Source organism: Pholcus phalangioides, unplaced genomic scaffold (genome assembly GCF_987345545.1).
Source record: "Pholcus phalangioides strain wild (caught in Gottingen) unplaced genomic scaffold, Ppha-v1.0 ptg000011l_1, whole genome shotgun sequence".
In the NCBI taxonomy this organism is placed as follows: Eukaryota; Metazoa; Arthropoda; class Arachnida; order Araneae; family Pholcidae; genus Pholcus; species Pholcus phalangioides.
The window spans coordinates 60,263,538-60,288,087 of NW_028301604.1; the positions used below are offsets into that span (position 1 = coordinate 60,263,538).

Below are 24,550 nucleotides of genomic sequence, written 5' to 3' on the forward strand. Positions count from 1 at the left end.
GAAAAAAGACGAAAAAAAAAGTGTTCAGTGAAATACATAACACGTTTGTGGTTTCGTATTTCTCTAAAAGATGGCGCTATCATACAAGAAAGTCGGTTCTTTAATGAATTTCTTTTTTCTCAATAAAACTATCTCCATAAACCGAGTTAAAGGAAATGAATTACGAGATAAAATTTAGAGAAGGATCACAGTGGGATAAGAACATGTGATCTACACGAAGGGTACTGCCCTTGAACGTTGCTCTGCTTTTTGATACCGAACGTGTTTTGAGAGGACAATTCCTTCAGTTTCGTTTTCATCACGCGAAGAATCCAGTGAAATGACTACTAGTTGATGATAATTTTTTGAATTCAGAAATCTTCACACTCAAGATTCGTATTTTAATGTCATCAAATGAAACGAAGCAAATAATTGATCATTTTTTATCAGTCGTCGTATCAGTTTTTGAAAACTGTACACAGAGTTCGGAGAATGATAGAAAATTTTCAATCGCGTATACAAAACCACAAAGAAAGCCATTTGAGCGGAAGAAATGAAATTAATGAAACGCCAGAAGCGGATTTATAGCTTTGCTGACTGTGGGCTATTCAAATTTTGCCGGCTTTCTCCCATTCTAATTTGAATGTTCCTGATCACCACCAACAATCACTAAATTTTGCCGACCCTACCCTCCTAACTTATCGCTTGGATCTATAGCTCGTAAATACGCCTCTGGGAAAGGAACAGTTATTTTTTATTTTTTTTTAGTAACTACGCCAGTGATTGGTTCGATTACACGATAAATTGAGCGTTTTTGGACATGGAATGATCATAAATGAGTTGCTAAACAAATGTTAAATTAATGTTCCCACCAGTATCAAAAATTCCGGTTTCCAATAGTCCGAAACGATAATTATTACAATTTTAGTTTTATTGAATTTCATTGTTTCAAGAAATTGTTCATAAATGTTTGTTTCTTATCGATAACAAAAATCACATAGAATAAAAAATTTGCTGTTGATATATCAGATTCAAAAACGTTTATGCGCTAATTTTAAAACACAAAATTGGCATAAGTACTGTTTGGCGGATATGCAAATGAAGATTATTCCCGTCGTCATAGCTTGTGCGGTGATTTGTGCCGTGTGATGCGCATGCGTCCAGCGTTCTTTAAAACAGTTTATTTTTGTTATGTTATCACTCACATTGTTCTGTTTTATTGTTCATCAATAGTTTGTCCCGGCTGGTTTGTGATATTTTAGTTAAATGTTAAATTAAAAATGAATTAAGTTATACTTCCATCGCCTGACTCGCTTAGTCTGATCGTGTGTTTGCTGAGTTTTAAACCTCGAGTTTTATGATAGCGCAGACCGTTGTTGATCCGGCTAAAAGAGGTGACACATTTTATGTGGAACCGTACAACTGCATTGTCGACACTCAATTTCATGGAACTGTAGGTGATTTGATTCAAGGAAAACAAAAGTTTTTTCAGAGCAATTTCCAAAACTTTCTGCAGTAACAATCGAGAGAGCATCTTTATGATATTAGATACGAATGCTGTAGAATTTTATTAAGCACTAGCTATATATATATATATATATATATATAATACCGGCGCTACAGGGTTTCTTCATATACTGGCAGCATTACTGTCCAAAAATCATTGTTGGAGCCAACGAACCATTGTTGTCCGACAGTGTTTTGCTCAGCTATGACGAACTTGTAACCCTTTGATTCTTTAATCAGCAAGCTCCACAGAAAAATATTTTTTAGGAGTTATATTAACCCTTTCAGCGGTTTTTAAAATTTTCCTGATCCGCATTATAACTGCCACATTGGAAATAAAAGCGTGTTAAGAACCCGAGATCATATAGGCGGAGATAGACTTGGAAGTCTGGGGGGCACGATGATGATGATGTCAATTCATCTATACATATATGCATTAAATCAGTCGACTTCCCCTTTGATGTTGGGGGCAATGCCCCCCCCCCACCATCGTATCTCCGCCCATGCCCGAGATATTTTGGGGTAACCGAAATAAAGTACATCAAGTTTGACGAGATATCTCGGGATTGCCGGGGAAGCAAAGGGCCCTGAATGTCATTTCATGATAAGGAAAAAATTATTGTTAATATTTAAAAAAAATATGGGATGTGCTGCACTACGAGGAACACATTGTATTTATATGATTTACATTGATTAGAATAGTATAAAAATGTAATTTATATACATTGTTTGCCAACTTACTTCTCTGTCATTGCTGAAAAATTCACAGCAATATTTCCCCCTCCACACATACATGGTAATTCACTCCAAAGTGCAAGAATTAGCAGTCGTCCTTTGCTTGGATTGTCAACGAATAGGAACCATTCTGCTGGTAAAGAAATTTCATGTACAGCTCACTAAAAATTGAATGTTTAGGAGTTGCTTAAAAGCATTAACGCCGAAACGAGCCCATAATTTACAATGCATTCACTCGAGAAGTATAGGAATCGCATGTTGCTCGAGAGCAACCCGGTCAAATAAAGGGTTAAAGTAGCCTATCATTCGAGTCCTGTTTAGCATACACCGTATGTAAAATATGGCGAAGATCGGTCTAAAATTGCAGATTCACATAGAGAATGTACACAGTATAGGAAATCCATTTTATAAATAAAGATTTATAAACGCCGGTGTTTTTAATTGATTGGAATGGCCTAAATATATAAGAGGATAGACAATTCGTTTTAATAAAGTTTTATGTGTGAATATATGAAAGAGAATGAAAATTATAAGGTGAGCACATAACAGCTAATAGAAACTGTTGTATCAGAGATTAGGTGTATTCGACTGAAAACACCTGCCCCCCCCCCACCCCACCCCAACATTCAACGAGGTCATTCGCGGCGTTTCATTTTCCCCTTAAAAGGCGGTGGTTTAAAACAATCTTATAAGAAGAACAAGTATAAGAAGAATCACTGATTTACATTTCCAAGCGCATTTCCTTCTCTTTACGCATTTCGGAGATAAACGGGAAGGAGAGATAAAAAAGCAAAAACTAGTTTGAATTTGTTTTTATTTTTCTTCTGCATTTGTTACAGGAAGAGAATTGTACGGTTTTTTTTCTTTTGGCTAAGAAATAGTTAGTAAGAAATTAGGATGGGTAAAATTTCCTTTTTTTTATATTTTTGTTCTTGTTGTTGACCGGAGCAAGAGTTCTTTAGAAGTCACACAGCTTTATTACGCAGACAATAGAAGAGAAAATAGAAACTGACGCTCTATTTCTGTTTTTTTTTTTTTTTTGCGCAGCACCTACGTACATCGGCCGAAAAAAAAAAAAAAAAATGATGAATTTAAAAACAAAACTTTTTTTTGCCCACCTTCAGAGACATTTCAGACCTCAAAAATATGAGTAAAAAATGGCGGGTATAAAAATAAAATAAAGGAATGCCGGAAATTTGAAACTGGCGAAAAATAGCTTACAACATATCAAGCGTAGCAAATCAGATTTGGTCGAATATTTTCGAAATTCGTGAGTAGGAAAAATTCATCAAAAATACATACCCTAAAGAAAGAATCATTTTATCGGTTTTAATTTAGATTGAATTTCATATTCGTTTTCCTTTTATTTACACTACATCACGCAGGTAATCTTTTTTTAAATTTAAAAACAGAAACATAAGAGATGGGGTTAAGTCGTTTCTGAAGACTTCTTCCGAAAAAATAACTTAAGAGAAAATCAATTATGAATGGAATTGATAAAGACTAGACTAAATTCAACGTAGAACTTGATTAAAATAATTTCTAAAAATAACGTTTTTTAAAAAAAAAATAGTTACAGTATAATTCAAAGAAATAGAAAAAATACATTCGCCCCGGTTCTATAACATTATAAATTGCATGTCTCCTTGGATACACATAACAGCAAAGTTCTTGCTATATGACTAAACAATTGTTTTATATAATCAGAATAATATTTTTTCTTTTAAATTTTTTTTCTTTTAAAAATAATATTTAATGTATGTAAGTTGAGAAGATAAATAACTATTACTTATACTACTAATTGCTAATTTTCCTTCAATTGTATCTTTTAACAGAATCGAACAAACTTAAGAGATACAGATTGCGATAATTTATTCACAAATTTTCATACGCTGATACTCTCGAAGTTTAATCTGAGCAAAAGCTTTGCAAAAAAAAAAAAAAAAAAAAAATAGGTTATGCTATTAAACTCGTGTTTGAGAATATAGATGCAATGTTTTTTTGGATAGATTAATCGTACTTTGTTTTTTCTTGTGTCTGAGATTCAAAGGAAAAAGAATTGACGCGAAGTGCAATGAAACACCGAATGCATTGTGCTCATTTGAGCGTCTGGTTGGTCACACGTAACCACGAGTCCAGAACGAGTTGAACGTACACCACCACGTTGTTCGGGTGAAAAGTAAAAGAACTGCTGCCTGCGTTCTAATTCTCTAGACAAAATCATGAACCCGTGACAAGATGGAATTACAGAATAGGCCAATTTTAATAACAACAGTTGGCGACAATGCTATGCTCTAATACTTGACAACAAAACCCTGCTGGTCAGTCATCTTACAAAGATGAGGTTAATCAAAAATAGAACAAGCAAATATATATGACAAAAATTAAAAAATATGGGATGTATCACCATTATTTCATTTCACTAACTTATTAATATTATCTTACTCCTATAGTAATCTTTAGCTTTAACAAGAGGAAAAAGAACAGAACTATTTGAGGTAATGCCCCATAATCACTTGAGAACACTAATCTTCTTTTCCTCCTTGTATTTCATCTATGCCGAGGAATGTCAACTGCACACGTGTGCAGCAAAAATTTTGTTGTGGTAAAAAGTTTTGTTAATCAAGTAACGGGATATCATAATCAAAAACATGTCTCAGCAAGGCGAATCCACCAAATTGTACATTAGTTAGTTGGCATTTATAACTGCAGGGTTCACACACGCACACGGAAGCCAATCAATCAGTGTACGTCATTAAATATTAAAAATGAGATAAAATGATTTTTTTATTCTGTGGTCAGTATAAGTGGCACTTTCTGCTATTACGATATAAAGATAGCGACTTTGGCCACTGAAAGTTTTAACAATGAAGAGGCACTTGCAATACGAAAGTCATTTTCAGAAAATTGACTTACACTGATTGGCTTCTGAGCCTACCAATTGTTAATCTAGTTTCGTTCGATTTTGGATCTCGGCTGGGAAGTTGGAAGTATGTAACCCTTCAAAATTGATTTTAAGCCGTGAGGCTCGTCTGAATCATCTAAATAAAGACAAAATTTGATGTATCAAATAATCTCGATATACTTTTTTTCACAGAAGTCATCCGAACTATGAAATAAACTGTTAGAAATTTTTTGTAAATCTCTCTCTAATAGAAATATTTGCAATTCGGTTATTTCACGTGTCACGTGTTGGAAAAAATAAAATCGTAAATTGGAGACTCGAAATGTTCTACGACACGGTAAGAGTGACAAGATTGATCACAAACAACTTTTGAAACACAGACGCAGTTATGAAAGACTTCTTGGAGAAAGAAATGGGAGAATGCTATCGCACGAAACCACGACGGCGAAGATTGCGGTTGTCCAGACGTTTGCAGAAGCGATCAACAAAGGTTTCGTAATTAAGACGCAAAGAAAGAGATGTTTAAGCTGAGAAACTTATACAGACATTAGAAACGGGATTTCAAGTGCTATGTTATGGAAATTAACTTCATAAGAGTAGGAAATTTCAAGGAGAGACTTATTTGCCTTCTTGCATTAAACAATATTTTCTATTTTGAGACTTTTCTTTTTAATTGCAGACAGGTTTCTTTTTTGAATCTAACGGAAGTTTGACCCATATTTTTTTGTGTTCCTTAAGAGAAAAAAGGAAAGCACAAAAGGTGAATCCCCACAATATTTGTCCTTCGCTTAATGGGAATTCATAATTAGAATCTGTTGTGTGTTGGAGGCAACATCTTGATTTCGCAAAGGGCATTAACCCGACTCTTTTAAAAAAATGAGATTTCTCCCACCTATTTTTTTTCCTTGGCTTTGATATACCGTATTAACACCTGAAACTCGTGTAGGCATTGTTTAACGTCTACATCGTTTATATTTCGCTTTGGTGCCACCAAGAGATATTACATAGATTAAATAAAATCAATGTGATTTACGCGAATCAACCCTTTAAACAGCACAGCAGAAATCACCAAACCCCCTTCAAAACGTCATATCCCCCTTCAAAACGTCATATCCCCCTTCAAACGTTTTTAATGAAATAGGCTTTCTACCGATTTTCTACGGGTGCAAACTAGTAAGTATAGAAAAAAGTGTTTCCTTGAAAAGTCAAGTCCTGTTTACAGGGCTTTCATCTGGGCTTGTCAATGCTAAAATGAGACGCTTTCAAGGAGGCGAGATATCGCGTCTATGCCGCTTAAAGGGTTGATATGCATTAAACCGTACCTCGGTATTCAATATAAATTATGAATGACTAAAATTTACGCAAGTTCTGAAATATATCTATTGCAGCAAAACTTACATCTTAACCGATAAAAACTCAACGTTAGATATCGATAACAAAATTATATTAGCGATATAAAATTATATTAGCTACGATTAGCGCATCATCGTAGCTCAAAAATTTGTGAGTTCGAATGAAAGGGTTGAGGTAAGTTGATGGTGCGAAAAAACGTAATGAGTGCTTATCAGACCGGTATCGTTGATTTTATGTCTATTCAATATTAAAAAAACCATGATCACTCTACTGAATAAATCAAGACGTAATATATATAACTCCAAAATGCTTTCGATAATTATAGAAAATTAATAGTTAAAACGGCTAATTATACTGAATCTCTTTATGAGGGCTATACATGATTTTATCGATCGGAAAAGAGGTTAAAGCAATGAGATAATTACATTTAAAAGTACTGAAATCAATACTTTTGATTTGAATGAAAAACGTATTCAAATTTTTTTTTTAGAATCCCAAGAATGACCAGTGCATATTTGGCACTTTCTTAGAAGAAGAAAAAAAATACATTTCAATGGACAAATATTTAGACAGAAACTTTAGTGAATGCTTAATCACGTGGATACATGAAAATTTAAATTACGATATCTTAATTATACAATATATTCAACTACTCATAAAAGAAGATTCCGGAACAACGTGTGAGCATTTATTGCTGAATTATCTCTTGATCGTTCTATACACGTATTTGTTGTAAAATGCATAAATAGTGGATATAGACCATTATATTATCACTAAATTAAGCAATACTTTTCTTTTGAAAAATTTAGAACATCGTGAAAAATATAATGAAGTGCACTTTTCTTTTTACTAGAAAAAAATTAAAAAAATTGTATCACATATTTTCACAAAATTTTAATTTTGGTATTAATTGACTATTTTTTTCAGTTATGTAGGTACGGCAAGCTTTAAAATATATCTTCAATTATGTTATAAATAGTCCTTACAAAATAGAATTCAAGAACGTGTCAAAAGGATTATTGTAGAATTAGCTCAAGGATGCAAGTACCACTTGTAAAATGTGTATTTAAACCACGATTACAGACCATTATGTGATTATTTAAGGATAATCATCATCCAACGAGTCAGTGTGGAAATTATCTATCAAGCGAATTCACGCACGCCCTATTATGAGCCAACCTCCAGCTGATAGCAGCTGCTATAGTTGGCGGCATAAACAAACGTTTTTCGTTCTTGCTATTCATAATAAACGCGAAACTGCATAATTTCTCCAAAGTTATAAATCTCATCTGTATTAATCGCACTGCACGTGATCGAAAAAAAAAAATCCCACAGCGCATTTCTACTACTTGGAACAGAGACAATAGATAAATAACAAACCGGCATTAAAAAGAAATAAAATAATGCAACCCAATAAAAATTAACCCTTAGAATTTTATAATTTTAATTACTGTTATAAGAGCTAAATTTATATCATAGAAAATTTTTTTTTTTTCGGAAGAAATATTGAAAAAGAATTTACCTTTCGCTGTTAAGGCACATGAAAGTCTCTCAGCACCAATTGCACACATAAATTACTATGCGTATAGAATCAGTTCAGACAAATCATTTATTCAATTCGCGTCACGAAAAAAAAATTGATATATATTGTATATAACATTGATATATGTATTTATCTATAAATATATTGTTCGGAGCACCACTAATAAACTTGAGTGGCTAGCCCACAATCGATAAAGACCTGTCACGAGCTTCCATGAGATTTATACGGTTTACAAGACGAAAAGCGAAACATTAAATCCACCAGAAAGCGCGTAGCTGGTTGCGGCGGCTGACTAGCCTTCAATGAAATCAAACCGGAACTTACAATTCGCTCCCATAACCAAACGAGCATTAGGATCACATCAAAGAAATCGCACTCTGTGGTGCCATCTGTTGGCGCCGCTACGAAACAACTGTTGCACTTTTCGCATCGATGATGGAGATAATATGTTATAGTAATAGGTACGAGAGAGAGAGAGAGAGGATGATGTGGAGGGAGAGTGGGCGTGGAACGCTTTGTAAATAACTAGGGAGAAGGGATACGAAATAATAAATAATGATGAAAAGAAAGTTGGGTCATAAAAGAGAACACATGGAAATTATTATAATAAGTGCCAATAAAACGTTGCTATCGGATTTCGTTTGTGTGTTTTTTCCCCTCCCACAACGGGTACAATGGGGAGAAATATATATGATTAATTACAATGATTATGTTTGTGAATTTTTATCATGAAAAAATGAAAGGTTCGGTGCAAAAAAGAGGTAGTTCCTATTTTTGTGTGTGCGAGAGACTAGAGTTGGGCGTTTTTATCATATCTAATAATAATAATAATAATGTGATCCACACGTATTCCCAAGGGATCAGTATGATCCGTCCAGGGAATTTGTTAGCGTTAGTAAACATCCATGCCCGAACCGGGATTCGAACCCAGACCTGCACAGTGAGAAGCCAGTCCCTAACCATTCGACTGCCAGTCGGCAGCCAAAAGCAAAATTTCTTGCTGTTGGTATAAGATGTTAGCTTCAAGCTTAAGCCAGAAAAAAATTATCGACGTATTTTGAATTTTTTTTCAGTGTTCGAAAATTTATAAGAAAAAATAATTAAGGTACGATAATACTGTTTTTCTTTTCTGCAGCAAACTATTCAATTGGAAAAAAATTACTTTATTATTTGCTGTGAAGGGCATTCAAATTTGTGTTAAAAAATAATTTAAAAAATTTCAATAAAAAGAAACGGCGTTTACAGAAATGCAAAAAATTATCAAAATTAACTTCACAGCTCCAAGATCAAAAACTTCAGCATAAATTCCTAAGATATCAGATTTTGTTTTTATTATTTAAGCCAGAAAATTACAAATTATATAATAAGAAGCCAAGAATAAGATAACCCACATCCATTAAATATATGAAAATTAAATTCCTTGAACATGTATGATTAATTATAATCAAAGTTCAAGCTACTATTTAATTTTATTAAAACACCAAAAAAAATTAATATTAAATATAATCAATGTTCATTTTTTCAAATTTTGAATCAAAATCTACTTATGCATTAATTTCTAAATAAAAATTTAAAGACTGTTAATTTCTATTAAAATATTGCCGAAAAGCGATGACAAATATCATTTTCATCACTCAGTTAATAAACAAATATAAGACACAAATTCAACATTATCAGAAATTTAAGAAAAAACAAGAAGAAAATAGCAATATTTTCATAATTATTAAAAAAAGCGTAGGAAAATTGCGGAAAAAAATACTTAGAATTTTATTTCACTATAAAAAAATTGAAAATCAAAAATCTTGCTGTGGACACCATTTTCAAAATGCGACGGTAAAACACCTAAATACTTTGTATCTATTATGTCTGGGTGAGCAGATAGATAATAAAATCAAAATAAATGCCTGCTCGGATTATTTTTAAAACTTCAAATGTTATATAATATCAAAAAAAAAAAAAACTTAATAAACTTATAAATCTGGGACGATATAAGCGATATTTTGTAAAAAAAAAATCGTGAATCATTTGACTTTCAATGTCAAAGACATAATCGTGGCAAGCGGTAATTGACTAAAGAAAGATTATAAACATAACTACCCAGTTAAAGAACACGCACATAAATAAATGAGCCGAAGATGGTCAAAATATTTGCAAAGTTTTGCGACCACAAAACCGTTTCCTGTTTTAAGCTTAAAAATTTCATACCCGTTAACAAAGACCAGAAGCAGAAAAGCGCTTTTCAAAAATTAGGTTTTACCACCTGCTCTTTAAGAGCTTAGCCAGTTCTCCGCTTATAATCCCGGTAGGAGTAAATGATTTGTAATTTTGAGGCCCGCTTTAAGTAAATCAATAAACAATACAGAGGAGAATGAGCCACCAAGAAACGACCCATCTTGGTGGATCATCTCCACATTACAATCTGCCATTTTTAGTACGAAATATTTCTCGAGTCCGTTTAACACGCGAAAGTTTTCGAATGTAGGTAATGATTCGGGATCGTCGCTAAGGTTTTTATAGCAGCCAGACAGTGTGAGGTTTTCTTTTCTCCCTTGGAGTGGACACAAATGTTCAACAGCTTGGGAAGTAGTTCACTTCCGTTTTGTACCCATGGATACCGTGGAGTTTATTTGGAAACGTTTCCCCTTTGGGTAAACCCCCTACTGTTTCGGCGGCATAGAGTTTGGTTGTCTTCTGTCAGGGTGCGGCCTTTTCACACAAAACAGGGATGGTGTGAGTCACACATGAGTTGGGTCTGCGCTTTTTTATTGAAATGAACAAGGATAAGAAAAAATGACGGGAGGTTAACGAGAAAAAATTGAATCTATATGGAGAACATTGTTAGCAACAACAGCATTATTCGCTGACAACCGCTAATAAGTTCTTCAACTGCTCAAATGTTTTATTAGAAAGAATATGTATAAAAAAAAATGCAAGTTTTTAATAAATCTGGTAAAAATATTATTATTCGAATTTTTTCCTTATTTAGAACAACAGATTGGATGGAAAAAACATCACCGTGTCAGACTGCGGCCAATTGTAATGGCCCTTAGAAGGGTAGGGCTGACTACTCTAACCCGGGGCCCGCGGAACAAACTCACACTATAATTCATGTAAAGGAACCCGTCCAAGGTCTCAGCCTAGGGGCTCGGATCGAAGATGTATGGGGGTCATGAATACTATATACACGATTAAATTTTAAAGTTCCTTGTTTGTTATCGTAATAATATTACATACCTATTTGGTTTAGACATACAAATATTATTAGGAGCGTGTAAAGAACAGTATTTCCCTGCGTAATATAGTAAATACCTCTCTTTTGTGGACATTCGTCCGTGAAAGAGGGGGTGGCCGTTAATCAGGAATTTGAAAAGCATACTTTCATTATACAGGGAGAAATTATTTGGCCGTAAAAGAGTTGTGACCGCATCTGTAGGGTGTCCGTTAAGAGGGGTTTTACTGTACTAAAGTCGTGTCTCTTCGATATAGTGAAAACTCGCGACAACGATACTCGATCTAACGATAATCCCCCTCTACAACGATATATTTTCAAATCTTGTTTGGAATTGCCTTTATTCTAATGTTAAACTCCTCTCGATACATAATGATACCCTCTCTTCTACGAAATATCCCTCTACTACAACATTTGTTAAGAGATTTCGAAACTGCTCTACCACGATATTTTTTAGATCTCTCTCAAAATGACCTTCAATGAATTTCTAAATTCCTCACCAGTTTTGTTCTTCCGAGGATGTTCAAAAGCATCGATATTTCGAACTATCTATCCCCCGAAAGTGTTAATGGAGTCGCCGTGAAGTTGTTTTCTGTGTAGTAAGTAAAAGTGTTGTGCAGTAAACTACTTTACAGAGTGAAACAATTAACTGAATTCAGTTAAACAGTTCAAATACCCAATTAAAATTTTTCACTGCGAATAAATTCCCATAACATGCATTTTATGGTTGTACTATAAACTCCAATTCAGAAGATCTGTCAACAATGGCATAAATTTAGCGGCAGCTGATGATAATTCTACCTCTCGATTTAACGATAATCCTACTACAACGATATTTTTTTATAGGTCCACAGAGTATTATTATATTTAAGTTTCACTGTAAACCTCTTGCTGATCGTTGTATTCGTAAAATCCCGTGACATAATAGTAATTATAACAGGGGATCTTAAGCAGGGAACCACGGACTCTTTAGGGGTCCTTGTAGAGATGTTGGGGAGTCCGTCAGCTTGGATGAAAAAACAGTCATTGTTTTTACATTGCTGTGTACTTTCTTTCTTTCAAACTGAGCATAACGCCGGTCTATCACCATGGGCAATCTACTACTGAAATGAGGTGTGCCGAAAGTGTGCATATGTACTTACGCATAGGTGTACGGAGAATTTTCTCTCAGGGGGGTGTTAATTTTTTTTTCCTCTCAGGGGAAAAATCCAAATATACTAATTCCTTCAATTTTTATGAAGTTTTAAACTATTTCCGAATTTGTGGAACGCCCTGTATTTATGTACGTCTCTTTTTATATGTAATGCTAGGTGTTTAGGATATTGCGCGCCATCTGTGAATGAAATTTCGAACTATTTATTCTATTTATTCTAGTTGATCAAAAAAAGAGAAAACAATTCTGCGCCACGATAAGTATTTTAGGGCAAACCGCACTTTTTATGTCAATTGGTTGACTTTTTTATTAGTTTTTAAAATTTCCATGGACTTTTCCTCGAGTTTTGGCTGATACAGACTGACTACATGAATAAATGGTGTGGTGGCAAGCTATACAAGATCGGTGACCTGCTGCACGGCTGCCATGATACTGCCCTCGCTGCTACCGTTGCATGACGACCGACCCTACGAACTTCTTTGTCTGAACCCAGCACCGCCTCTCTTTTTCAAAGTGCTTTGTTAGAACATACATGTAAGCGGTAACACAGCCATTTATCTATCTATACACCTCCATGGTAGAGTTTTTATTATCACTCACTCTTCCTCCTTTACCTTGCCTTCTCATTATTCTATAGAAAAAAAGAGCCTACATACGTACCGAATTCCACTTTTCTATAACTGCAGGTAGTTAAGGTAGAACCTCTCGATAACGGACACCCACGGGACCAAAAATTTTGTCTGCTACGATGTATAGCGAACTCTCGTTTATACGATTTTTACATTTGTACGACGTTTGGCCTCGGCCGCAATTGGTTCCTATACATTTTAATGTTAAAGTGTACTCGTTACTCTAAAAGTGGTACACCGGTGGTTATGTATAATCAACAATCGTCTCGATAAAGAAATCTTGATTAAATCTCACTACAACCTTTATCTCTTTTACCGACGTTATGCATAATTCCCAAATAAAGTTGGAAAGTCTGTTAAATATGGAAAAATTTATATAACCTTTCTTCTCTTCATTAAACCAATTAATTATTTTTATTCGTACATAATACGTGCATTACACATATTTTGCAAAAAAAATCAAATTAAATTAAAATAAGTGTGAAGAGAACATAACATATTCATAACAACATTATCAGTCTTGTAATGTTGACTTTCTTCTCACGTTATCAACAAACAAAACCAACATTACCATTCGAATTCCCCATCCTGCACCATGATTATGTTCAATTGATTAGGTAATTAATTGAGATTTATCATATTTATCAACATGAGCTTGGGATTGAACATAATCTTAGTTGAATATGATAAATTCTCGATTTATGACTAAAAACTAATAGATTAGAGTCTGGGAAAAATTAGAATTTGCCTGATTTTACTATCCGCTATCGAGAATATCTACTAACGGGGAGTGAAATACGTTAAAGCACTATTCCACGGGACGGGGGATCAGAAAAGTGCCCTTTAATGGGGAGTGACCGTTAGGGGAGGTTCCACTGTAATCACAAAGAAATACCGTGGAGCATACTTTTTTTGGTATTAAAAGTAATACTGAATATTTCATTGTAATAAAATTAGTGACCTCTCACACGTAAAAAAGAAAAAAAAAACACTTCGCTAGATACTGCATTTAGAAGGCAATAATCGTCGCATGGATATCAATAATCTTTACGGGGGAAAAAAATATATGACAGGGGGTTTCTCTCCTGCGATCCGGCACCTAAAATGTAACCGGGAACCTGAGCTCATTATCCGTGATCCCAGAAGGAAAATAAGGTTGACCCAAATCTCACATTTCCGTATCGAAATTACACACACATGCATAAGAAATTTTTTTCACCAGAAGCATGCACTTTAGAAGCTGCAATCAATAACTTTTGAATAAAATTAATCATATAAATAGGTACATTATTAAATTAATGAATTACATACAGTGTATTTAACCCTTTAGGCGACATTGACGTGATATCTCGTCTGCCTCTTATTTTAGCATTGACAACCCCAGACATTTTCTAATCTTGAAAAAATTTCCATTAATTTGACGGACAATGGGAATCTAATAAATAAGTCACTTGAATTCGATTTTTTTTCCCTTCACTCATTTGAATTCATTAATTAACCTTTTAAGCGGCATTGATGAGATATCTCACCTTATTAAAAGCCTTTTATTTTAGCATTGACAAGCCGAGATATTTTGTAAAGTTGATTTTTTTTCTCAATGTGAAACAATTTTCTTTATACCACTATCTTTGCACCTGCTTAAAATCGGAAGAAAGCCTACTCCAAAAGTAGGGCCTAATAAAAAAGATATGACATTTTACAGGGGGTCTAATGATTTCCGTTATGTCGTTTAAAGGATTAATTAGTCCACCACTGAAAGTAAGTGCAGAACGTGAAACCCTTTCGCAACGGCAAATCTCTATGTTTTAAAACTTATTCAATGAAATGTTGTTTTTTTTTAAATAAAATGTACAAAGCAAAATGTACAAATTGTTTGAAGGATTGTTCCGCAAATATTGAAATTACTCTGAAGAAAACAAACAAAAAAACTAGATTTTTCTGTAGTTTAGTAAATTTTTCTAAAGAAATTTTTTATGAAATTACATTATTTCCAACAATATTGTAAAATAGTTTACGCTGCGATAATTCTTCTAATTAATTAGATTATAGTGTAATAAATTAATTACAATAGTTTTTCAAACGCGCCCATTATTAAATAGTATTTTGGGTTTGAAGCACTATTGGCAATCCGCTGGATATATCCTCCCCTTCCCAAACACTATGACCTGTACTGGAGTCAAACCTTCGGGAGATGAGAATAAATTATTTCTGAAATCAATGTATTAGTTATTTGATATTTTTAAATAACATTTAATTAAAGAAATAAGAAACATTAAAGAAATAAAACATTTCTCATCTGAATTCGGTGTATATGATGTTTCAGAAAATGAAGACATTTTCCCTTTTATTTTATATTAGCATGCCTACTGATATGGACAGGACCTTCAAAATACAGACTGCTATAATATGCACGGACATCAGATCAGAGCCATTGCTAGGAATTTTGTGGGGTAGGGGAAGTGGAACAGGATTTTGCACCCCCCGCCCCCTGCAAAATTCAATGATTGTACAACGTTATTTTTTGTCCTTTCCTAAAATTTGCTGCCCTCTAAAGTTTGCAGCTCGGAGCATGCTCTTTTGTTCCTCTCTAGTTCCGGCCTTGCGTCTAGTACCAGTAGCGGAAATAAGCGTAAAAAGAAAAATATGAGTGGATACAGTATATCCAAGAAGGAAATATACTTTTATGAAGTTAAACAAACATATATTGATACTAGCATAACAATTCCTGTTTGGTGATATTATCAACAGATAGATATGATAACCATCAATAACCGAAGTCGTACCGGCGTGAAATTACGACATCGAGCACTAAATAATTACAAAGCAACGTGCGTGCGGTAGTGAAGAAAGGAAAATAATAGACTATACCCCAACCAATCAGAATAATATGTAATATGCATATAATGGTAAACGGGAACAGGGGGAACCCGAAGATATATCAGCTCAGATTTTGTGCAAGCTTACCCGGAAATCAGCCCACTTCATACAAGATGGTATCCGCACGAAGTTTCGGAAACATATCGTTTAATAGCCATCACAAATTGATCATATATAATCGGTGTTAGTTCGCGATTGCTCAATCACACGAAACATCGTAGCTACTGGGAGAAGCATGGTTTTGGGATGTCATTAAGCGAGTGTGACTTTCTCACTTGCGTGTCCATTTGGTCAGCACAGAGTCAAAGCCAAAAACCAATAATTTAATCTGACCGAATGTCAATTAATAGGTTTATCGAGAAAGATGACGCTTGGAACTTTGTGCAACAAGGCACGAACAGAACCGATCACTTTTTCGACTTTCCTTTCACCGTACAGTAGTACTTCGAGTTACGAGTGTCTCGACTTGCGAGGAACCCATATCCCGAGAAATACACATCACAATTAAAATTTTGACTTACGAGTTTGAAACGTAAGCTCGTAGTGAGAGGGTTAGATTTTCGGGAATAAAGAGTTCGATCCCACCCCCGAAATGTTGGAAAATCGCTGATATACTGGAATAGCATGCATAAGCCTATGGTTTTATCACTTTGGTATCACTTCACACCGTGGTGCGACAAAAATAATCATATGATGATCACTTTGGTCTCTCTTCTCCGAAATATCGGTCCACCCTGAAATAAATTTGTGACTGCGGCCCTGCTGAAACGTACGAGAAAAAGCTCATCTGACGACCCAATATTCGGGCGCTTTGAACAAGTCGAAGCCGACAGTAATTGTCACGTGTATTTCATTTGTCTTTAAAGCAAAACTGCTTTCACATCCTCATAAAATACATTACGCTATACTAGCGTTTCTCCTATGGTCCGCAACAATGGCATAGGTAGTCCAAAGGTAGACTCGATAAAATTATTCACCCGTTTTAATAGATATCCATATGGGATCAGATAAAAAAATTATACCTTTATACTTACTAGGTTCACCATACATCAATGAGGTGAATGTGGGAAATTGGGATCTTAAATATGGAATATTACTAAATCTTGCGAAAATATCGCAATTTATTGTTTTAAATGCAATTTGCTATTTATTGCTAAAATTTCTGGAAGGTGTGGCAATAAAGGGCTGCTATACAAATCGCAGTAAACAAAAGTGCATTTCACGAAAAAATTATTCAAATGTTCTCTGATGACCATATTTAATTGAGAAAAACACGGTAGACTGGGATTTTGAATAACAATCCTTAAAATACGGGTCATCACCAAATTGTCGTAAAAACATTGTCAGAATTAGGTACAATCACCAATAGTAATTAAATTTATAAACATGCAATTTTTATTATGAAAACGCTGTGTGGGTGTGTACTCACAACTTAAGTAAATATTACAGATACAAATAAGTAGGCTATTGTTGAAAAAATGGGACAAATGTGTAAAAAAAACGGACAACGAAAACTACAGATACGTCCCATAATACGGGACAAGTGTGATCCGTCAAACTGTTTCAGACATTTTACTGACACTTGTTTTCAGAAAGGTTGAGAAACTCTGCACTATGCCATATGAGTTAAGTTTTGTACAGTGCAGAGTAAATTAATTAAATCGGGGTTTGGCTGTATTTTGTAGATGTGAAACGAGTTAAAGTAATCTACAGTATTTACTAGTGTGCAAGTAACGTTCAGGAACAAATAAAATTCGTAACTCGTGGCACCTCCGTTTATATAAGAGCATGATCTTGACCATAAGTGGATACAGGCTCTTTGAACAGGGGAGGGAGACCTCCACCCTCTCTCCTATGCTAATATTACAAATTTTTGGGGGGACGGAGGGTGTATTCCCCTATGATCATGACAAATTCAAGTGAAAAGACTTTGCGATAAAAAGTGGAGTGTTTCTACTATACATTATTTTTCTGCGCAAAAGCACGGTCCAGAGAATTCGCCCACTTTTTCATAATTACTATTGGTCCAACAAAGATTCTCAACCTTTAGGAGAGTGTGGGCCACCTCGTTGGTTTGATAACGTGTCGCGGGCAATTTAAGTGATCTGGAACACCACCGCAGGTTACTTCGGTGATCTAAAAATGTATCGTGGGCCACTTAAATTCTCTGGATCTGTGCAGAGGGTCACTCGAGTGCTCTGGAACTGTGCCGCAAATCACTTAAGTGATCTGTAAATATGTCGTGGGTCACTTGAGTGATTTGTAATTGCCGCAAGCTATATACGCGAGTGCTCTGGTATTGTGCCGCGGGTCACTCAAGTAAGCTGTAAATGTGTCGCGGATCACTTAAGTAGTCTGTAAATGTCCCGCTTAGTTCATTTTTACAAAATTAGGTTTGAGAGATCACGGGCCACATCAAATGACTCCAAGAGCCACATTTGCCCCACGGGCCATGGGTTGAGCATGTAGACTACAAATTCTGTAGAAATCATTCAAGTTCAATTAAAAAAAAGTAGCTGTAAAAAGCAGAATTTTTGTGTAAGAGAGATATTTAAAAAATTCGACATATCATATCATTAAACTGTCATATTTTTAAGACATTCGTAGCATGACCATTACGTAATACGAAAGCAGTGGTCATCTCCTGATGAAGAAGTGAAGAACGGAGTTGTGAAGTATGCAAGTATGTGTGTAATGGAGTTTTTTTAGGTGTTAGAAGCAATGTTCCAGAAATAAATGCTACGGAAAGACAACATTTCTCTTTTTATCCTTAGCTGCCAGGTCGAGTGTGTATGAGTGTGCATATATGCAGTATGTGGTCGGAGAGTTAGTCGATTGCATTCACTCCTCCTTTGAGTTACTATTTTCTCATTTCATTCCATCGCTTTGGCTGACAAATGCTTCTCTTTTGCTAGAAGGTGTTCATCATTTGAGAACCATGACCAGTGCATGTTAAATGGACCGCGGCCAATGACAGGTGGCAGTTCAATGCACTGCAGCGTTCGACAACTTCATGCCGCACTCTTATGGAAAATAATAATAATAATAATAATGAAAACGAAAGAGAGAGAGAGCTGTCCTCTTTCTTATTTAGTTGTTGTATTTTTTTAAGTCGTTTCCTTTTCACCCCAAACCCACGACGACGATATTCTTCGCGGAAGTCCAAAGAAATCAGGAAATTCTGGTCATTCTTTCTTTTGATGATAGATTTCTTTTGTCTTAGAAAAATACAATCGTTATCTTTGTTAATACAATCGACACTTTTGTTTTATTTCTTGCCATCGTCCGTTTCCCCTGCCAACATAATCAGTAAAGTGAATCGAGAAATATACAAAGCATACACTCACACTCATACATGGCCACGGTAACGATAGAATTATTGAAAAATCTTTTTTTGAGATAATCATTTCGAGTATGTGTATTTGAATGAGATGTTCTCTTCTAAAGGTTTTTCTTTTTTTTGTTCTTTTGAAATACAACCAATTAATTGATTTTTAATCAACATGTTTCTTGCCGGTGTTATGACTACGAATTCGCGAAACAATCGCTAAAGATAAATAGAATTTTTTTTTATTTAAAAAAAAAAAAACAGTTTTCTCTACTTCTCCCTCTGCAGTAAACTTCTACCGAACAAAAATTGAATTATTGAATCGAAATCTGAACCAAAATTGCAATACGAGTAGTTTCGTTTCACACTGGTTATACAATTCTATAGTTTTTTGTTTCTTATAAGTTTAGTACTGTACTATGTATATTAAAATGCTGAGTATGAGAATAAGTTGCAACACAATTTTTTGATGCATAAATTGCATGAATGAGTTTTATTTTTTATCGAAATAGAAATTAATCTGTTTTCAAAGTAATTTTTTTTAATCTAGTTACTGCTCTGAAGCAGCTTATTCGAATATTAATGTTTTTAACTATGAATTTAATGTTAAAAGATTATCTGAGTAGCTTTCTGAATATAGTTTTTGGATCTTCAAAACTTGTATTTTAAAAATAGTATGTTTAAAAAATTTGTGTCCTTTAAAAACACACACTTTAATAACAATCTTTATACTTTCCATCTTTAAAATATGTATTTTTAAAAAAAGAATCTTTAACAAAAAGTATTTTTGTAATTTTTCGCCTTGCTTCGAGGAGAGAGAGAAATTTCATAATATTTTATTACCCAATGTTTTTCTCCATAAAAACCATTGATTTACTGTTGAAACAAGCTATATTATTTAATAATTATTGTCACAGATGTTAAATAAAAAAACTTGTTTTAAATTTAAATTTTTTAGCTTTTCGATTAATTTTAGATATTCTTTAGAAGCGGTCGAATTTATAATTATTTCAAACTATTGCTGACTTTGTAACAAAGCCGGACTTAGGGGTGTGCGATTGATGCGGTCGCAGCGGGCCCCCGTACTTAGTAAGTGAAATATAAATATATCAAATACACATTTTTTTTTCGCGGTGAACGCGGTGATTTGATTCTGGAATTTTCATCAATTTTGGATTTTTCTCTCTCATTATTTCTGATTTTCATTGGTGAGTAGATATTTTTCAGCATACCTGTATATTCATGAATCTTTGGATGCCCGATTCCTCTCCCTTACAACATGTATAAAATCGAGGATAAGGAACCCCGAAATTATTTTCGAACCGGGCCCCGCATCTGATAAGGGCGGTCCTGCTCTGTAAGCCAGTTGAAAGACAGTATAATATAATTATACTGATGTATAAATATTTTGATTGAATACGTATAAGGTATTGTATTGATTTTCCGTAACTTAATTGTTTTTCCTACGTACAAGCACATTTGAATACATTTTGTTGTTTAATACAGTTTTTTGCTCTCTGTTTTCAGTATAGATATAGATGAACTCCTCACCTCTTAGCAGCTCAAACATAATGTGTGTCAATTTTTTTTAATTGTACTTGTTGATGATGAGAAAAAAAAAAACGGGAGCACGAACAGCATACTGATAGACTGATAAATGATGTTTAATGTGTCAGTTGTACGTGACCAAAACTTTAATGTGCAACATATCCTCCTGGGATTTATACATGATCGACGCATTGATTTTGGCACGTCAAAGGATTGATCACGTTGCTCGTTTTTTAGAATTAGTAAACTTCAATCCATACATTTGCTTTTATTTTATTTATACATCTTTAGATCGGCGGACTAAAAAAGTCTGCTTCATCCCCAATTTTTTTTGCATTTGTGTTTAATACAGTGTATACAGAGAGTTCTGTAAGGGCTAATGTGACCTTTATCTCATTCACCGTTCATCTTAGAGGTATGTAATTTAATATTTCAGTTTTTGAAAAATGCTAAAAATGTGTTCAAAATCACCATGCACCAGTTTTGAGAGTGGGAATGCGGTGTATCACAAAATAAAAATAAAATCCAAATTTTTATACGATCCCCCTTACCTTCAATTAGAAAGTTGTTGGCCTGTCTCTTCTAAGCCCAACAACAATGATCCTATGTTTATAAGTGCAATATTCACTGAGATACTCGAATTAAAATATGGGAGAAAACTTGGAAAATAACAACATTAATGAGGAAAGGAAGCGTTGTTCATTAGTTTTTGCTGCTCTTTCTCAACTTTTCCGCGATTTTTTTGAATTCAAATATTTCAGCGAATATTACACTTAAAAACATGGGATTTTTTTGTTGAGCTCAGAAAAGACAGGGCAGCAACTTTCAAATTTGAAGTTGGAGGATAGGTTAACCGTATGAAAATTAAGATTTTTTTATTTTTTGTGACAAATGTATTCACACTCTTAAAACTGGTACAGGGTGATTTTTGAACATATTTTTAGCATTTTTTAAATTGAAGTCTGCGACGAACGGTTCGTGAGATAAAGGCCGCATTAGCACCTACAGGACACCCTGTATATATACAATATTTTATCACTATATTTCCATTTTTAAATCCAACAGCATCATTCGAGCATAGTGTCATTTTATTTTTCTCGTACATGAATGGATTTGGTGTTTTATAGCACTACGACTTCTGAGGTGAACGTATAAAAAAAAACGTTTTTGACAAAATAAAAGATAAGAATAACACGTTTTCCATTGGACGAGGAAACATTCACTCTCCCCTCTTATTTTTTTGCTGAATAGCGGCGGGAAAATTACAAAAAAAAAAAAGTTTTAAAAATTCTTGTTATAAAAGCGTCCACGCACGCACATACAAGAGAGTACGACTATTCATTGTCAACGTATACTTACAGGTAGTCATGAAGTACTCGTTTCAACCAAAGCTGTTGAGCAAGAATACAGTCGGAATATTAGAAACGATTCTGTTGTTTGCACGGGGGGGAAGGAATAGAGGAATTTTTGGGTATTTCCCCTAAAGATATAGCGAGGATGAGGATGAATTCAATGGAAAAGAAAGCTTTATATTCAGATCCTTATTCATTTGTTGTACCAGGTACAAAAGCGACTTTTCTCATGCCCCCAGTATATTTTGAGGTGGAAAAAAAATTTTTTTTTTGCTTTATTTGTAAGTAGCCTTGCGTGGTTCAAAAATAGAACTTCGACTTTCATCAAGTACAATATTATATATATATATATATGTATATAAAATCAATATTTCAAAATCCAGTAAGTTCGGGTGGAAATTGAGAAATTGCGACAAAATACGGTATTTATATCTTCCTGTAAAAGAAAAAAAATTGGTTTGTTAATACGATATTGGGAGCGGATGGGAGAATAAAAAAATCCAGTTGAAAAACAATGTATAACAATTAAGTTAAAATAAGCTGAGACATTCAAAACATTCAATATACCATGGTAATACGTAGGACATACATGCTCATCCCATGGTCCGCGGGCCAAATGTGGAGCGGTGCAGTTCCACATCCCTCAAGTTACCCGCGGTGCAGTTCCATATCCACGTCACATTCCCAGATCACTTGAGCTGCCCGTGGCACATTTCCACATTACTTTAGTTACCCGCGGCACATTTGACGAAAACTCAAGTGAACCGCAAAGTATTTACAGATCATTTGAGTGATTCGCGGCATATTCCCAGGTCACTTAAGCAGCTCGCGGCGCATTTACAGATCACTTAAGTGGCCCTCAGCACGTTTTCAAACCAATGAAGTGGCCCTCAGCACGTTTTCAAACCAATGAAGTGGCCCGCAACACGTTTTCAAACCAATGAAGTGGCCTGCATTATCCAAAAGGTTGAGCACCATTGACGTAGGAGAAAATAATAATTAAATGTTAATCCGTTTCTTTTATTTTCAAACCGTGTTTACAGCAAACAATCTCGCTTAAATATGGGGCCAGTGACATTTCTTCTCGAGGTCACATAGCATGTATCATCTTCTAAAAAAGAAGTAAAACTAATTTAAGCGGAAAAAAGGAGAAGGAGGTACTTTATTATGTTTACCCACATTGAGAAAAAAAGACTCATTAACATCGACTCGTTATTTGGTGCGTATTATTTTCTAATAACAATAATTCGCAATTTAAATTCTTCGGGTCACCCGCTTAATTTAAGCTTTATATAGAAAACATGGAATTAACCGAAATGGGCAGGCAAATGACCCGTGAATCACAGATTATATGTTGAGGGTGGGCGTCCACGTACTTTAAATGAAGATCAGATAACCTTCTTTCTTGTGTTAATTGTATAAGTCACTACGCGACTTGTTTCCGCATACCGTATTCTGAACAGACTGAAGGCTGTATTCGATAGAAGCTCCAGCTGATTAATTAAGCTTGCTTAATTGTAAGTACTAGATGTAAGTATATTTAAATATTAGTTACACTACGTGTGTCTGATCTCTCTTTATAAGTTAAGTTTCTTGCCCCATTTGAGTAAAAGCTAATTGAAACACACAAGAGAACAGTTCCAAATTATTTTATTAGCGCAGCTGTTTAGTAATTTACTTATATTATTGATTAAATATTAAGAAAACAATCACTAATTTATGTTTAGTTCTACGAATGATCAAGACCACATAATCCGAAATGTATTAATAATACTTATAAACTTTTCTATTTTTCAGACTTTATAACGACGGTGAATTCGAAGTGTCACTGATCTCAGGGCTTCAACAATTTATTTTTTCATGATTCAATTTTGTTGAATTATTATGAATCTCTATGATTTTATTTTTAATTTAGAGTAGCGTTTCTCAACCTATGGTCCGCGACGATGTCATAGGTTGTTTGCAGGCAGACTTGATAAAATTATCCACCCGTTGTAATTGACATTAGTAACATCCATAATGAGTTCAAATAAAATAATACCTTCATACTTATAGATTCACCATACATCATCGAGATGAATGCAGGAAATCGCATTCCTAAGTAACGGAATATCACTAAAATTTGCCAAAAATTTCAGTTTATTGCTTTAAATGCAGTAAACGTTTAGTAGTATGCAAAATGCATATTACTAAAATTAATTACCACACAGGGGCCACAGAGGGCTGTCAAAAAATACAGATGTGAAGAAATGAAGCTTTTTAAGCAGAAAAATGTGACTATTTTCAGAATCCAGCAAAACTGAACATAAAAGCAGGGCTTTCTTAACCCTTTAGGTGACATTGACGAGATATCTCGGTTTCATAAAGGTCCTTTGTTTTAGCATTGACAAGCCCAAACATTTTGTAAAGTTGA

At 34.4% G+C, this 24,550-nt stretch overlaps 1 protein-coding gene across 2 annotated transcripts in view; it reads right to left on the reverse strand.

Moving 5' to 3' along the window:
• The window catches only part of LOC149080646 (zinc finger MIZ domain-containing protein 1-like), a 128,690-nt gene that overhangs the window by 45,605 nt on the left and 58,535 nt on the right, over nt 1-24,550 (reverse strand). The window contains exon 1 of one of the 2 annotated variants that reach the window (XM_089239814.1): nt 8,001-8,325. The exons of the other annotated variant lie outside the window; for it this stretch is intronic. Coding sequence (XP_089095940.1) covers nt 8,001-8,020 — 20 coding nt within the window. The 5' untranslated portion in view covers nt 8,021-8,325. Of the gene's footprint in view, nt 1-8,000; nt 8,326-24,550 lie in introns of those variants that run through there. 2 annotated transcript variants of the gene reach the window in all.